We start from the raw sequence: 15336 nt of genomic DNA, 5'->3' as shown, positions 1-15336 counted from the left end.
GTAGAGAACACTGAATTGCTCAAGACGTCTTCATGTTTTGTATCAGGAAAACTTTAGGCGGCGTAGAGGCAAAGCATGCCAATCAGTGCCAATATTTGGGGGGAAATTGCTTTACCTTTGTTGGAGGTGGAAGACAGATGGCAAAGTCCCAGTGCACTAACTTTATAAGGACAACTCAGGTCCAAAACACACTGCAGAAACAATCCAGTCTGACCCTTGTGCTCTCTTCCAATTCTATGATTCTATGACACCACTTTAACCGCTCTGGGAATCCTGGGAATGGTAGTTTATTGTGTCACCAGAGCTCTCTGACAAAGAAGGCTAAATGTCACACAACACGACAGTTCCCAGAATTCCCTAGCATTCAGCCAGGGCAGTTAAAGCAGTCTCAGACTGGATTATTTCTGCAGTGTGTTCTGGTCATCCCCAAAGAGTAAGCTTTCCAGATGGCCCATCTTTTGGTTCCTCGTGACGGTGCCAAAAGTGAGGCAGGAAAATAAAATAAGAAGAAGGAGAGGGGGGATTCGATGCTGAACTCATGAATCCTATTATTTCATTTGTCATGTGCAACAAACTACAAGTGTTGTCCAACTGGATTATTTCTGCAGTGTGGATGCAGCCTTAGTGGACTTGATGGGAAATAACAAAACCAAATATAAACCTGTATCACCCATCCGTTTTAAATGAAAAAAACAAACAAAACCCACACACAAATGCTATTTTTCCAACCCTTAATTCTAATGCAACCTCCCATTTATCTTAATGAAGCACAACTACAATTGTTGGTGACAGTAGCTTAGTTCTAATTAGTTGAAATCACTCTCACTTCTCTTATGGTTTCTCCTCTTGCCTCCAGTCATGTTGGACTAGAAAAGGTATGTTCTGGCATCATCTGCTGGTCGTCTGGTAATATTACAGCCTATGTCGTTCTGAGAATACTCTGGTACTTCTGAAGAGAAAGAAAGGGGAGGTGGAATCAATATTTCCTCACTCTTTTGCTAAAGTAAAGGGCTTCTCCATATTAGTTTGGAGGCAGACATTTACCCCTCAACAACAGAAACAACAAAGGACATTTCCTTGATGGCTAAACACTACTCCAGGGTCAAACATTCAAATAATTCAGGTTTATTAGACATTGGAAGGAGCTTGGGGCACTGCCAGGTTGCCAGTGAAGAGTGGCACACACTCAGGTTAAACTGAATAACAACAGATGGAGCTGGATCTTGGCACCATTGCACTGTCCTACAATGTCCTCTCTGTCTCTCTCTCTCTCTCTTGTTCAGAAGCAGCCAGTCATTACTAGAAGGTCTCAGCAATTGAGATATTTGAAGATAACCAAATCATCAAGCTTTCTCAAGCAGAGAATATAACTGGACGAAGCAAGCACATTGCTATGAAAATACAAGCAAGCACATTGTTATGAAAATACATTATGTGCGCAATCGGACAAAGAAAGGCATGATAAAGATGACCTACTGTCCGACCACTGAGATGACAGCTGATGTCTTGACCATGCCGTTACCCAGAGATGCTTTCGAGAACCTACGAGTCAAGATGGGACTGGTTGGGTGCATGCTCAGTTGAGAAGGGGTGCTGGGATATAGCAACTTCGCATGCTGAGACCTTCTAATAATGCATGTCTATGGTAGTCTCATTGTTTACTCACAGTCCCTCCTCTATTTCCTATTTACCCAAGAGCACACCTTTGCCTTTTGTCCCTGAGAGAAAGGGTCACCATTATTACCCCTCTCTCTCTCTCTCCTGCTCAGGAGAACATGGCTTCCTTGCATGCCAAAAAGAAACTTTTCTATGATGTATATAACCTACCTTTTTCTACCTTATTTTTCTTGCAACATGAAGCTAGACCTGTGTGTTACTTCATATCACATGATTTTGTAAGTAAACTTGTTTTATTATTCACTTTAACCAAGTGTCTGTGTTTTGATTGAGGACACGTGGGCTGGGAGATAAAGTGGACCTAGTTTTTTCCTGCTCACTCATATTCCACTGTGTTTGGTCTGCTAGTGAGATTAAACAATCTCTCCCACTTTCCTGAGTTTCTAGCAATTCTCAAGATAGTGTTATTTCCAACATTCAAAGTCTTTCCTCACTGAGGAAATGCTGTTCCCTTTGCACCCAGTCACCTTGTGGGCAGCACCTGAGCAGCCGATCAAGCAATGACCAAGAAGTCTTTCACATATGTTGGCCTATGCTGCAAAGCCAGTGTGGACGAGAGGCTTCTCTGTAGCTGCTTGAAATGTCTGCTTGGTTGTTACTCCACTGACTGCTCAGTCACTGCTCAACTGACTGGTTAGCCAGTTGCTCAGTTGCTGCTCCCTTTGTACCCAATCACCCTGGGAGCAGAAACCAAGGAGCCAGCCAGTTGGCCTTACTTTTGCTGTAAGGCTGGCACAGGCAAGACAGAGGAGCAGGCCTGCTGCTGTTGCTATTGCTGTTGTATTTGCACATGTGCGGCTGAGGCAGAAAAGGAGATAGTGGTGAACTGAGTGCCGCTGAGGTAGACTCCACTGGCTTCCTGGCTGCTGCACAAACAGTAGACCTAATATCAAGAAATAGACATTGGGGTGGCGGTGCTAGGGCTGCTGACTAAGAAGAAAAGGGGCAATAGCCTGAATAGGTTTGGGAACCACTGAGCTAGGATGTGTGGAGCCAACATCTTTCCATTTCCAAAATTTAAACAGAACTAACACTACCATCTACTATGGGCAGTGTTGTTGTTGTTGTTGTTGTTGTGTGCCTTCAAGTCACTTCTGACTTATGGTGAGTCAGGCAAACCTATAATGGGGTTTTCTTGGCAAGATTTGTTCAGAGTAGGTTTGCCATTGCCTTCCCCTGAGGCTGAGAAAGTGTGACTTGCCCAAAGTCGCCCATTGGGTTTACATGACTTGTCTCCAGAGTCATAGTCCAGTGCTCAAACCACTATACCACACTGGCTCTACTATGGGCAGTACTTATGCTTTATTATTTTTGGTACATGAAACAATGAAGTCAGCATTTGGGCTTCTTTTGAGTTTCATTTATTGACTAGCTCAATGCAAACTTTTTAAAAATCACATTTATTTATTCATGTCATTTATTTATTCATTTACTTAAACATGCTTTTATCCATAAAAGGATGAAATAAAAGTACTGTTCCTTGGACTCCTTAGATAAATTATAGCCTAAATCCAATATCAGTCTAAACAAGCAGAGACCCATTGAATCAGTGGAATCTATCGAAGTATTGACTTACCAAATTGACTTACTGGATCTACTCCAGCAACTGGATTTTGACCTAAATGCAGCAAACTCCTGTGCACACTTACCTATGAGTATGCCACAGTGGAGACAATGGCACCCACTTCAATGCAAACATGTATTATCAGGGATGTCACCCCAGTCTACCCATAACACCCCAACCCACATTGCCCTAGAGCATTGGTGGGCAAAGTGTGGGCTGCTAGGGTAGAGTGTGCACTCCTGCTACATTTAGAAGGCTGTGTGTCTCCCATCCCATTTAGATTCATTTCCAGGCACAATTCAAAATGTTGGTCAGGACCTGTAAAACCCTATACAGCTTGGGTCCAGACTATCTGAAAGACCACATCTCCCAACATAAACCTGCCAGAGCTGTAAGATTATCTGAGGAAGGCTTTCTCTCTGTCCTGCCATCATCACAGGCTTGCTAAATGGCACAAGAGAGAGCCTTCTCAGTGGCTGCTCCCACTGCTTTTGTTTTGCTGACAAGCAAAGGTGTTACTATTTAAACAGGCCTTTAATGTATAAGTAGAGGGGCTTGGGGGGATGTTTTATTAATCTTTTAAACTTTTGGATGCTTTAAAAATATTTTAATGTGTTCTATGAGGTGATTGTTTTAAGTTATTGTAAATGTTTTTAATTTACTATTTCTGGAAGCTGCCTTGGATCCCACTGTGGGAGAAAGGTGGCATGTAAATGAAATAAATAAATAAATCCTTCCTCTGAAATATAGCCTACAGCACTTGGTTTTTGATAGCATAGGCAAGTGGCTCATGGGGAACTCTCCCAATCTCTGAGTGGTAAAAGCTGCCAATGGAATTCATAGGGGAAAATACCCCTGCTGTAAATATCCATGTGTGTGTTTTGTTTTTAAATTGCATTTCAGCAATTGAAATGTATTCAACGGTAATCAGTCATAATATCTGAAATAAAATAGTTCCCAGTATCCATTTTCCAGTGCCATGTTAGCCTGCTGCAGCAAAAATCTATAAATGAACAATTACATCTAAATTGTTACTTTTATTATTAAAATCTATATTTTGAACATATAAAATAAAATGTAAATTTGTTAAGCTCATACCAATATCAAGCATTGAAACAAAAAGAGCAGCTCTCAGTCAAAAATAGAGGTGGTTAATATTTCCTCTGTGGTAGAAACCAGCACACTGCAAAAAGGATACATTGCTATGGAATTTGAATGCTTCCTCTTGTGTCTACCGTGTCCAACCACGACCACCACCACTTTGCCTCAGCATAGTGAAAATATACTGAGAATGTGGGTCCACAATGGGATTCTTAAATGAATATGGTTGTATAGCTCATAAAGTGATGTAAAAAAGTTCAGGTTTGCGGGGTGACAGCCTGGAATGTTTTGAGGAGCAGAGAACTCCCAAAAGCACAAAATTGGAGTCTTGCTTTCCATCTTGATGACAACTGGCAACTTGCTGTTCACCATGTGAACCTACTCACCTATGTAACCTCATCCTCGTTTTACTTCTGGTAAAATTATTTTCTGTTTCATTTCAGCAACATGCAAAACCTGTTTAAGCAGAGGTGATAGAGAAACCTAAACATGTGGCCATACCATGGGAAGTGATGGTATGGCCTCAAGCCTCTTCTAGCTTTCTTAAAAGTTGTAGACCAGAATTCTATTGCTTGTCCTAACCCACTTCATGAATGAGATTTATTAATGTGTTGATTCAGCATTCAATAATTGATTGATTGGGTCTACTCTAGTTGGCATGAACCAACAGGATTCCAATCATTGTTTGTCTGCAGCTCCACAAAGACAATCAAAATAAGTTTTTCACTGTTTTTAATGAAAAACAAAACAGTAACTCATTGATGTGAAGAATTTTCTGGAAGAGATACATTACTGTGAAGACTCTACTTCCTCTAGGGAACATTAATAGGATTTCTGACAAGGAGGCCACCCAGCAAAAGACACCAGCATAACATCTGATGCTCATACTCAAGAAGGTGCTTCAAAGGAACCTGTCCCATCACTGCATCATTTAAATCAATGCCACTTGCAGCCTGCTTTTAAATACAATAGCAATGAGAAGCTTCTGTTCTTGGATTTGAGTTATGAAGGTGAGTTTTACTCCCCCCCCCCATGTGCCAAAGACAATAATTCCTGCTCTCCCCTTTCTTTGAAAGTAAACACCACACTGGTATGTGCTACACCAAATGACTGGGGCTTTATTATATTTCATGCAGCTTTCTAAACAATTTTCAACCCTGCTGGCTTTCTGTCAAACAGAAGGCAACCAACAATAGCAAAATCCCATTAAAGCTGAGAAGGTTCCTTCCTGAGGTGAACATGGCCAGAAATAGTAATCTTGGCTTGCTTCTCAATTTGGCACCAGGGGACTAATAATGCGTGTTCTGCTAATGGAAATTCTCTAATTTCATCCAAGTGCAGCTCCAGAGAGAGCGCGGCTGACGTACAAACAACCAATATAACAACATTCTTCTTGAGGAGTTCAACAATGGGAAGTTGGTGTGATTGTGACAGAGAACAAACAGAGGGTGTAAAAATAGGCATCTGAGGCTTAGATGCAACAAGCTGTTATACATTCAGAGGGAAGAACAGTTTGTGGTGGTCTCAGCTTGACACACTTGGTCAAATGTGCAACAGAAGGCCATCAAGAATAACAAGAACATCACATACATACACACTCTGAAAAAAAACAGATCCACCCCACAATTATTCCAGCTGGGTCTGGATGTTCTAAGGAGTTTGACTTCTTCACAGCAATTCCCAATAGCAACTCAAATCATTTCCCAGTTATTAGTTTGCATAGTAGGACAAACTGATGGAAATTCAGTATGCTTGTACTGTTTTAAAGAGAAGTTTTTTAATTGTTTTAAGAGCACTACAAATTAAGCCAGAAACATTCCTGTCATTTGGGAGGGTGAGGTTGTTGGGGTGTTTTTTTTTTTACCTCAGTGGAAAATAGTTATGCCTTAGGTGTTGTGTCCCTCAATCCTGAGGGAGAGCAGAATTTGCAACTTTGCCTCAGGCAGAAAGTCCTTTTGATCAAGCCTTGAATAAAATAGACAGAGTAGTTCTTTTTTGCCTCTTTCTCCTTTACTGACACAACATGCTTCCAAAACTTTGGAGCCTCATTCTCAATTGTTTTCTAAAGGGTCACATACAGCTTTGTAATGTTTTCTCAGTGGATCCTGCACAGGCCACCTACAAATGATAATCAGATATGAAATATGCATCTTGAAATGCAAAGCTTGCAAAAGTTGCTTTTTGGAGAAAAATTCCCTGGAGGGGGAAAAAAAATCTCTACTATAAGCACTGCTAAAGTGCTGACTCTTTTGCTCAACACTGAAATGTATACTTAATGAAATGTTGATAATTATAACTGATTTTACATGACATAGAATGTGATGAATGGGTTAAAATATGCAGTCCCGATTATTTATTAAATTATTGTTATTATTATTTGATTGTTTATTTATTTATTATTGAAATAGTCAAAGAATTCCCAAATCTGGGATCAAACATTAACCAGAATGGAGAACTGCAGTCAAGAAATAAGAAGAAAACTAGGAATGAAAGATCTGAAAAAATACTGAAGAGCAAAGACATACAACTGAGATCAAAAGTCCGAATCATTCAGGCCATTGTATTCCCAGTTACCATGTACAGATATGAGAGCTGGATAGTGAAGGAAGCAGACAAAAAGAAAAACAACTCATTTGAAATGTGGTGCTGAAGAAGAGTACTTAGGATCCCATGGACAGCCAAGAAGACAAACAAATGGGTTCTTGAATAGATCAGACCAGGGCTCTCCTTGGAAGCAAAGATGATCAAGCTGAGACTATCGTACTTTGGCCTGGCCACATAATGAGAAGGTACGGATCACTAGAAAAAGCAATAATGCTAGGAAAGGTAGAGGGTAGAAGAAAGAGAGGAAAACCACAAACCAGATGGATAGACTCAATCAGGGAGGTTATGGGCAACGGCTTGCAGGATCTGGGCAAGGCAGTGGAAGATAGGGATTCCTGGAGATGTCTCATCCATGGGGTCGCCATGAGTCAGAACTGACTTGAGGATAATTAATAACAACAATAGTAAATTATCCCTTAACAGTTGGGAGGGTTGTGATAATCTTCAGACTTCCTGTTCTGTGTTGCATCAAAGGTAACCTGGTTGGGACTGCAAGATGGGGCCTTTTTGGTGGCAGAAACATGGCCACAAGCTTTCTCATCAGAAGTGAGAAATCATAGATGACATCCATGTAAGGTGTTGAACCACTCTAATTCTGCAAAGCTTTTAATTGTTTTTAATATCTTATTGAAGATTTTGACAGTGTCTTTTTAATTTGAAGGCCTTGCTGATGTGTCATTTGCTTTAGTTGTGCCACCATCTTTGAAATCCTTTCCTAATGCTGAAAAGCATTATAAACTGCAACTAAGGATGCAAGTACAATGGCAACATATCAGCAGTCCTGCATCTACAAGCTAGACTGAATTTATCAAATGACTATATTATGTTCAGTGGAATAGTGGTAAACTTTTAAGAGTAAGCAGACACCATTACAGTTTCCATAAATACCACCCCAAAGATAGTATGAAGATGCAGAGACCTGTCTTGGTCCATGACAATGTATCAGCTTTGATCTCTACCAGGGCAGATATTTTGTAAAGGTAATGGCTCTTAGTTGCCCACTCATACCAAGTCACAAAATGCTTTTGAATTGGGACAGTTGTTGGAAAATCCATTCACACATATCCCATCTACTGTGATCATTATAGCTAAACACATGAGAAAGAGGGAAGCCTAAGAAGGATGGTAGTCCCACTGCTTTCACTCTGCCAGCCCTGGCTGCATTGCACACTGTTTATATCCTTCCCACCATAGAAACTGAGGCCGCATACATGGTGTTCAAAGCACCTTCTTATCCAGATTGAGGCATATTTAGCATCAGGAAAACGGCTGCACCACATGCTCTCAGACTTCACCCCTGTGACTTAGAATAAATCTACACACAGTTCTAATAATACAGAGAAGGTGTTAACCATGGCTCTCTGAGGTAGGCAAAGGATGTTTTCCAAAAAGGGCCAGAGAAAAATGATCAGGGGTGAATGAGAAGGTAAGAAGGAGGGGGGGGGGAGAGCAATCTTAAGAGCCCTCTGTGTTATGAGGGACTTCTTCACCTTAGTCCACAATGGGGAGCTTCACACTGGGCAATATGGTTTTCATTATGTGCTAATGTAGAGAGGACTAGGTAAGGCTGCTGTCCTAGCCCCTTTGTGCTGTAACATTCACTCATGAATATTTCTACAGGCAGAGTACCAGACCAATGCATTGTGCAGCCATTCCCTCAAATCCCTGCTTCCATTGCGTGGGATTTCTAGGAATTTGCTGTTGTTGCATTTTGTGCTGCCTGGGCAAAGCACAGAGGTTGAGAGGACATCAGGCTGGGGTGGGGGTGGGGGTTGGCATGTTCTTGCAGCTGAGCAAGTTAACAAAGGCACCAGGACCTGCTCCAAACAAAGTGAACATGGAAGAGAAGTTTCTCTTTCTCTCTTCTCTCCTCATTCTTTCTCACAGGGAATGACCTCAAGGGTTGCAAGATCCACAGGAGTTTGACACAGAAGAAGCAGGGAGCAAGGCCATGAACCTGAGAATGAGGTTCTCAAGGACCTGGTCTTCTCTGTAGTTTTGACAGTACTAGGGGAGATGCCCATGAGCCAGGGTAGCACAGTGGTTTGAGTGTTGAGACCAGGGTTTGATTCCCTGCTTAGCCATTAACTCCACTGGGTGACCTTGGTCAAGTCACATGCTGTCAGCCTTAGAGGAAGACAATGGCAAACCTTCTCTGAACAAATCTTGCTAAGAAAAACCCATGATAGGATAGCCTTAGGGTCACCATAAGTCGGAAACAACTTGAAGGCACACCATACGAACAGGGGAGCTGCACATGAACTCAGTGATGCAGTATAAATTTTGAAGTGCAGACCCTCACTATGACAATCCCTACAGCAATATTCCCAAAGCAAGTATAAAATACAAGAAGTTGTGTTGATTTAGCAAATGTGTTTTCCCCACATAAGGCCAAACCACCCATCTAATGCTTTGGATTACAAATATAACAAGACAGCCTCATAACAAGGCATTGTTGCTGGGAAAACCCATTTCTTTTCCAATAATTGAGAGAACTGCAGTTAAGTTTAAAAGTGGAATCCAAGGCAATGGTAGTGACAGATGAGGCCATAGTCCCCGAGGTAATTAAAGGTCATGGGGTTTTAATCTTGCCAGACCCGACTCCTCTGCACCACTGGCCAAAACCAAGTGTCTTAAAATAAAGACTTCAAAATTTTTGGCAATGCCTGGTGATAGCTTAATGGGGTTGTACTTACCAAGACTTCCAGTGGGGAGACAATGAAAGGGAATGGGAAGCAATGAGCATATTTTGGCTCATGTTCTGAATGAAACCAGTGATGTAGACTCAAGTTATTTCAGTGATTTGACTTGGACTCTACTCAGCAATAAATTATGCTCTGAGTTGAGGCAATTCGTGATTTGTATATTTTTAGTGACTGATTTGCTGACCTAACTTCATCCAGAAACAGCAAACTCATTAGACAAAGGGTTTGAGGCAGAAGTTGAAGTCTACTCAGCAGCCTGTATCCACTGCACATTGAAGGAGCCTTCTAAAGCTTTTCAAAAGCTTTAGAAGGATTCTTCCACCTCAAGCCCATTGCCTAACATGTTTGCTGTTCCCCTTCAAGAAACGCATTCTGCCACCCTGCACTATGGAGGCAAACCTTGCCTGCTGCTTTTAGGAAAAGCTTTGGAAGGCTCCTCCAAAGTGCAGCAGGGACATGCTGCTGAGTAAATAGATCTCATTTTAATAAAATGCAATTGTAATAAATTGTCTATTAAAATTTGATTTTTAAAATCTAACTTTGTGCATATCTTCTTGATTTCCTAGTTATTGAAACTAAAGCCGCTGCCACACCATACCACCACCACCACCATCTTTAGTGTGTGTGTGTTAAAGTTGCTCCCAGACTTGAGATACAGTTGAAAGTATCTTGCAAGGACTTGAGACTTGACTTGAGATAAGTAAAATATTTGAATACATCACTGCAAAACATTGAATCAAAAATGCAGCAGTCCCTTAAGAGGAGGATCTTTCCTACAGTTCAAGGGTTTGAGACAGGGATTCCTTGACTACAGTGCTGTTAAAATGCAGAACTTACTATTGGTCAATTTAGAAGTTATTAAAATCTATGGAAAGAATGCAGTGGGCTCTGCAACAGGCCTTTAAACTTTATCCATGAATGCAGCCCCATTTCATTTCCCTTTTCTCTATTTCCTCTGCATGTACCTCAACAGGCTCCCAAGACGCTAGTTTTGGTAAATTGTTTGGAGTACAGAGATGGTGGGAATGAACTCTTTCTCAGCATTGACAACTCCCCAAAGATCTATCTTTATTCTATATAACATGGTTTCCTTCTATAAATGACATCTTACAACAATTATTAACAAAAGCAGAAGTGATTTTGGGGAGCAAGTTACTGATTTCTTGGTATTCCCAATGTACAAGGTTTCCAAGGATGTGCTTCTACAGTGGTCGAGAAGAAAGGGAGACTGAATTAGAATGACTATTTTCTTTGCATGTTATACATTTTGCATAACACCTTACAGCAGAGTGATGTGTCTAGAAATTTTAAAAACAAACAAGCAAACCAAGAACCACCACTAACAGAAATAGGCTTGCTGCTGAAACTACTGACAATTAATGTGGGTGCATGGCTATACATTAAAAAGGTTCCAAAAACAGTACAGGTATAGGCAGGGAAGAGTTGTAATGTTACTTTTTATGACAGTCATGATTATCCAATGAATTATTGGTCTCACAAAATGCCTTCCACTTGGCAAATAGAGCAGTAATGAACCTGTTAAATAGGAAAGGAATTCTGCATTTTCCTTGCCTAAGAAACCCTATGAAATTGATGGGGTTGTCATAAATTGACAGGCAACTTGAAAGTGTGCACACACATGTTAAGAAAGTAAAAATCTCTGCATAAGGTGAGCCCTACCATGAGGAAGGGCAAGGCAGCTGCTTCAGGCATCAGATTTTGCATGTCATGAAGGGACAGCAGATGTTTACTTACTGTCTTTGGTCATGATTCTATACTGTGCTCTACATTATGCAGCTTTACACATATTTAACTATGCAGTAGAAGTATTGCAATGATATACACCAAGGCACTGGGAAGAGTCTCCCAATGCACATCAGGCTCTACTGATGCACACCAACAGTCCCTAGCTGTTACTTGGAGCACCCAATGGACATCAGCACCTTTGCACGACCATCCCAATGTACAATAGCCCTGAGCCTCAACATCACTTTGTTAGCTTCCCGACATAGTAATGGGCCAAGGAAAAAATCAAATTCAAAATATTTCAGGTGGAATTGGACATACTTGGTGGTGAAGCCAGAACTGAGCCCTGTCTTAATGCTGCTTCAAAGAATTTGAAAAGAAACCATCATCTACACGAACAGCTTCAAAGCCTCACACTATCCCCCTCACAAAAAAGTGTAAGTGTGTCTACCCTTTAAGTGCCATGGTCCTAACCTAAAGAATGCTAGGGGCCCATTCACATTACAAAAAAAATCGGTTTTGAAACCGATTCAATCACGTGAAGTTCCTACTCACCCCGAATCTCACACAAGCGAATCCGGGGCTTGCACACCCGTTCCGTGGTAAATGGCCCCTAGCGCAAGTCTTTTGAAATCGGCGCAAATGCCGTTTCTTTTTAAAAAACCCGGGTCCTGGGAATGAGAACTTTGCCTCGATCACGATCGAGGCAAATTGAGGGAGGGATTTAGGTCAGAGGGTGGGCAAAGGGCAAGGCATTTCCTCCCCTCATCGGAGGGGAGGGGGAGGAGGAAAGAGCCCTGGGCAGAAGGGAGCAAGGGAAGGCAAGGGATTTATAGTCTGGTGTGGTACTTAGCATTCTCTGCTACAGAATGTGAGTATTTGTACTACACTTTGTAATTTGGCAAGGTACTTAGAATTCTTTGCTCTAGAGCTCTCATGTTGTCATTCTGGGAAGTTCACTAGAGCAGTGGTTTTCAATGTCTGATTCTACAAAAGGTTTGGATGTCAACTCTTAGAGGACCTAACTAGCGTGGCCAATGATCAGAGATTCTAATAGGTGAGCTTCAAAACTAAACAACCAAATGTTGAGACCCATGCACTAGAGCTCTCCAGCAGAAAATCCCAAGTACCTCAACAAATTAGAAATCCCAGAATTGTATGTGATAGAGCCATGATAGTTAAAGAATGATCAAATCGTAGCTGTGTAATACAGATACACTCTATCAAGCTGCTCTCACTGTGGTATCAAACTGCTATAACATTGTAGTATGGTAGAGGTTTGGTTTGACTTGTCCATTAAACTCTCCTCGGGACAGCTACCCTGTCTTGATATATTCTACTTTGCAAGGCTGTTGTGAGGATAAAGAGTATGCATATCCACCTATATCTATAGCTATACATTGTTAGCAATATCTATACCTGAGCTTGAGCTCACTGAATGAAGGGCAGAGTGAGATTAAAATTTCAATTAATAATACTGTTTTATGACATAGATAATTATATTCATGCTTATGAACATTACGGTACATCTCCAACTCATGCCCTCCAGATGTGTTGGACTATAATTCCCATCAGCCCCATCCACAATGGCAATGCTAGCTAAAGATAATAGAGTTTGTATTACAACACATCTGGAGATTGTCTGACAGGGGAAGGCTGTTAGGATTCGTGTCCACCCCAATTGGATGGAAGACTCATTTGGGAGTAAAATCCTGACATACTTCCAAAAATACTAAGCGTTATTTTCCTTGGAAGAGAAGAACACATCTAGTTTTATAGCAAAGTCTTTATTTCCCAGTGAAATTATGATTGTACCGATGTTTGAGGCAAAAGGTGGAAGTAAAAATAGCAGAAATAGACATGATGAAGCACTGGAGTCAAGACTTTTTCCCATAGAAACAGTCACCATAACTGGTTGGGAATGGGCAAAGAGCAAAATAATGACCCTCATCATCTGTTACATTGATATGCTGTGCTCCTTTAATAAGAATGATAAATTTAGAAATGGAAGGGGAGAAGGATTGTCATAGATCATCCCATTTTAAAGGTTGATGGGAACAAATGTTCTTCACATCTCAATAGTATGAAAATCTCTTCTGGGGTAATAGTGGCAGGGGGAGGGGGGAGTGATGCACGCACATGAATAAGTCCAGAGGAGGTGTCATTATTAGACCTTTTAAAATTATTATTCTGCATCTGCCATCTTTTTCGGCCCAGAGTTGTATATCATCTCAACAGTGTAGCTTGATCTTCATAAAGTTTCATTTCACAGCTCATGATGCAGGATCTTGGCCATCATTACTTTTTAGACGACATTCCCAGAATCCCCCAAACAGCATGGCCACAGAGAGTTTTAATTTTAAATAATGTAATTTTTCCAATGAATTAGAAATATCTGTAGAGGATACATCCACCTATGGCTACTAGCAATTATAGTGTTGTATACTTCTCATATTCTAAAGCAATCTACAATGTATCTGGGATGTAGAAGTGGGAGAGGACTATCACCTACAAGAACTGCCTCTGATTTGGTCTGGTACGAAGCAAGATGCCAGATGAGAAGGACCTTTGGCTTGACCCATCAGGACACTCTTTACAAATCCTAAATACGGCTTGTGTCCAGGCTGTTTGAAGGACTGTATCTTCCTTTACGAAGCCACTGCAACACTGAGATCATCCAGAGAGGCCCTCCTCTCTGTTCCACCACTCTCTCAGGCATGATTGGTGGGAACTAAAGAGAAGGCCTTCTCAGTGGCTGCTCCCAGGCTCTGGAACTTCTTCCATAGAGAGGGAAACTGTCTCCATTCCTGTTTTCATTTCGGTGGCAGATAAAGACATTTTTATGCAGTCAGGCTGTAAGAGTTTTATAAAGAGTTTTAAAATTTTAAATTTGAACATGTAACATTTTAAACTTTTTTGAAATTGTTTAATTGTTTTTTAAACATTGCATTTTTAATGTTTTATATTGTTTTAACTTAGACTGTTTAAAATTTTGTTAGCCGCCTTCCCTGTACCAGGAGAGAGATGGGATAGAAATAAAATTATAATAATAAATATAGTAATAATTAGTGGGAAGTAAATAGGAAGACAGGCCAGTAGAACTCTTGAGTGCAGAGTGAAGCTACCATTGCCAGCAGTATGAAAGGGCAGAAAATAGTTATTTATTTACTAAATATGTGGAGTTTGTTTTGTGTGTGTTTGTCTTTTTGCTTTCTGGGATGAGAAGTGCTTGTGGGGTTTGCTGTTCAGGTGCCAAAGTAAGTTGCCAGTATGTTCCTTAGGAAGCTGGGAAGCTGCCTGGCACTGAACCAGATCACTGGTCCATTAACTTCAGAATTGCCATCTCTTGTCAACAGCTGTCCTGCAGCATTTCAGACAAGATTCTTTCCTAGCCATCCCTGGTGATCCCTGGTGTTCTCCCATCCAAGTATCCACCATCCAAAATCTGATGAGATCAGGCTTCTTCAGTATGCAGTTTGAAAGCAAAATATTTGGAGCAAAACAAAATATTTGGGGCTGGCCTTGAGTGCTATTCCTAAAGTACATTGGTTCCCTCCAAAGCAGCAGCACACACTGGCAGTTCCCCAAGGCTGTTTCTTACCAGCCAGTTCTAAAATTGACTGATTGGACAGAGGATTTGCCTTCTGCTAGTGGAAGGAAGAGTTTTACCCAAGAAAGTGCCTTATTTTCATGCAGTGTACTTCATCTCATCTCATTCAGCATGGTCCTCCAAACTGTTGTGTATCAATTACAGGGGGGTGAAGGGGCATTTTCAGGAGGTTGCACATGTCTAAATCTGGATCTAACCCAAATAGTATGTCTAAGCTACAGATGTAAGCCCTCTCCCCAGGAAACTTTGGGAACTGTAGTTCCCTGATGAAGTGATTGTCTTTATCAGCTTCCTTTTATTTATTGTTCGCAAGGTCACCAGTTCCCTTA

The 15336-nt window shown here is 41.1% G+C and overlaps 1 protein-coding gene across 1 annotated transcript in view; it reads right to left on the bottom strand.

Moving 5' to 3' along the window:
- Positions 1 to 473: 473 nt before the first annotated feature.
- The window catches only part of LOC121924124 (mitochondrial amidoxime reducing component 2-like), a 59291-nt gene continuing 44428 nt past the window's right edge, over positions 474 to 15336 (bottom strand). The window contains exon 7 of the mRNA XM_042455278.1: positions 474 to 949. Within this exon, the coding sequence (XP_042311212.1) occupies positions 913 to 949 (37 nt within the window). The 3' untranslated portion in view covers positions 474 to 912. The remainder of the gene's footprint in view (positions 950 to 15336) is intronic.

Source organism: Sceloporus undulatus, chromosome 1 (assembly GCF_019175285.1).
Source record: "Sceloporus undulatus isolate JIND9_A2432 ecotype Alabama chromosome 1, SceUnd_v1.1, whole genome shotgun sequence".
Lineage (NCBI taxonomy): Eukaryota > Metazoa > Chordata > Lepidosauria > Squamata > Phrynosomatidae > Sceloporus > Sceloporus undulatus.
The sequence above is the reverse complement of the archived record's forward strand: the minus strand, read 5'-3'. Positions and strand labels throughout refer to the sequence as shown.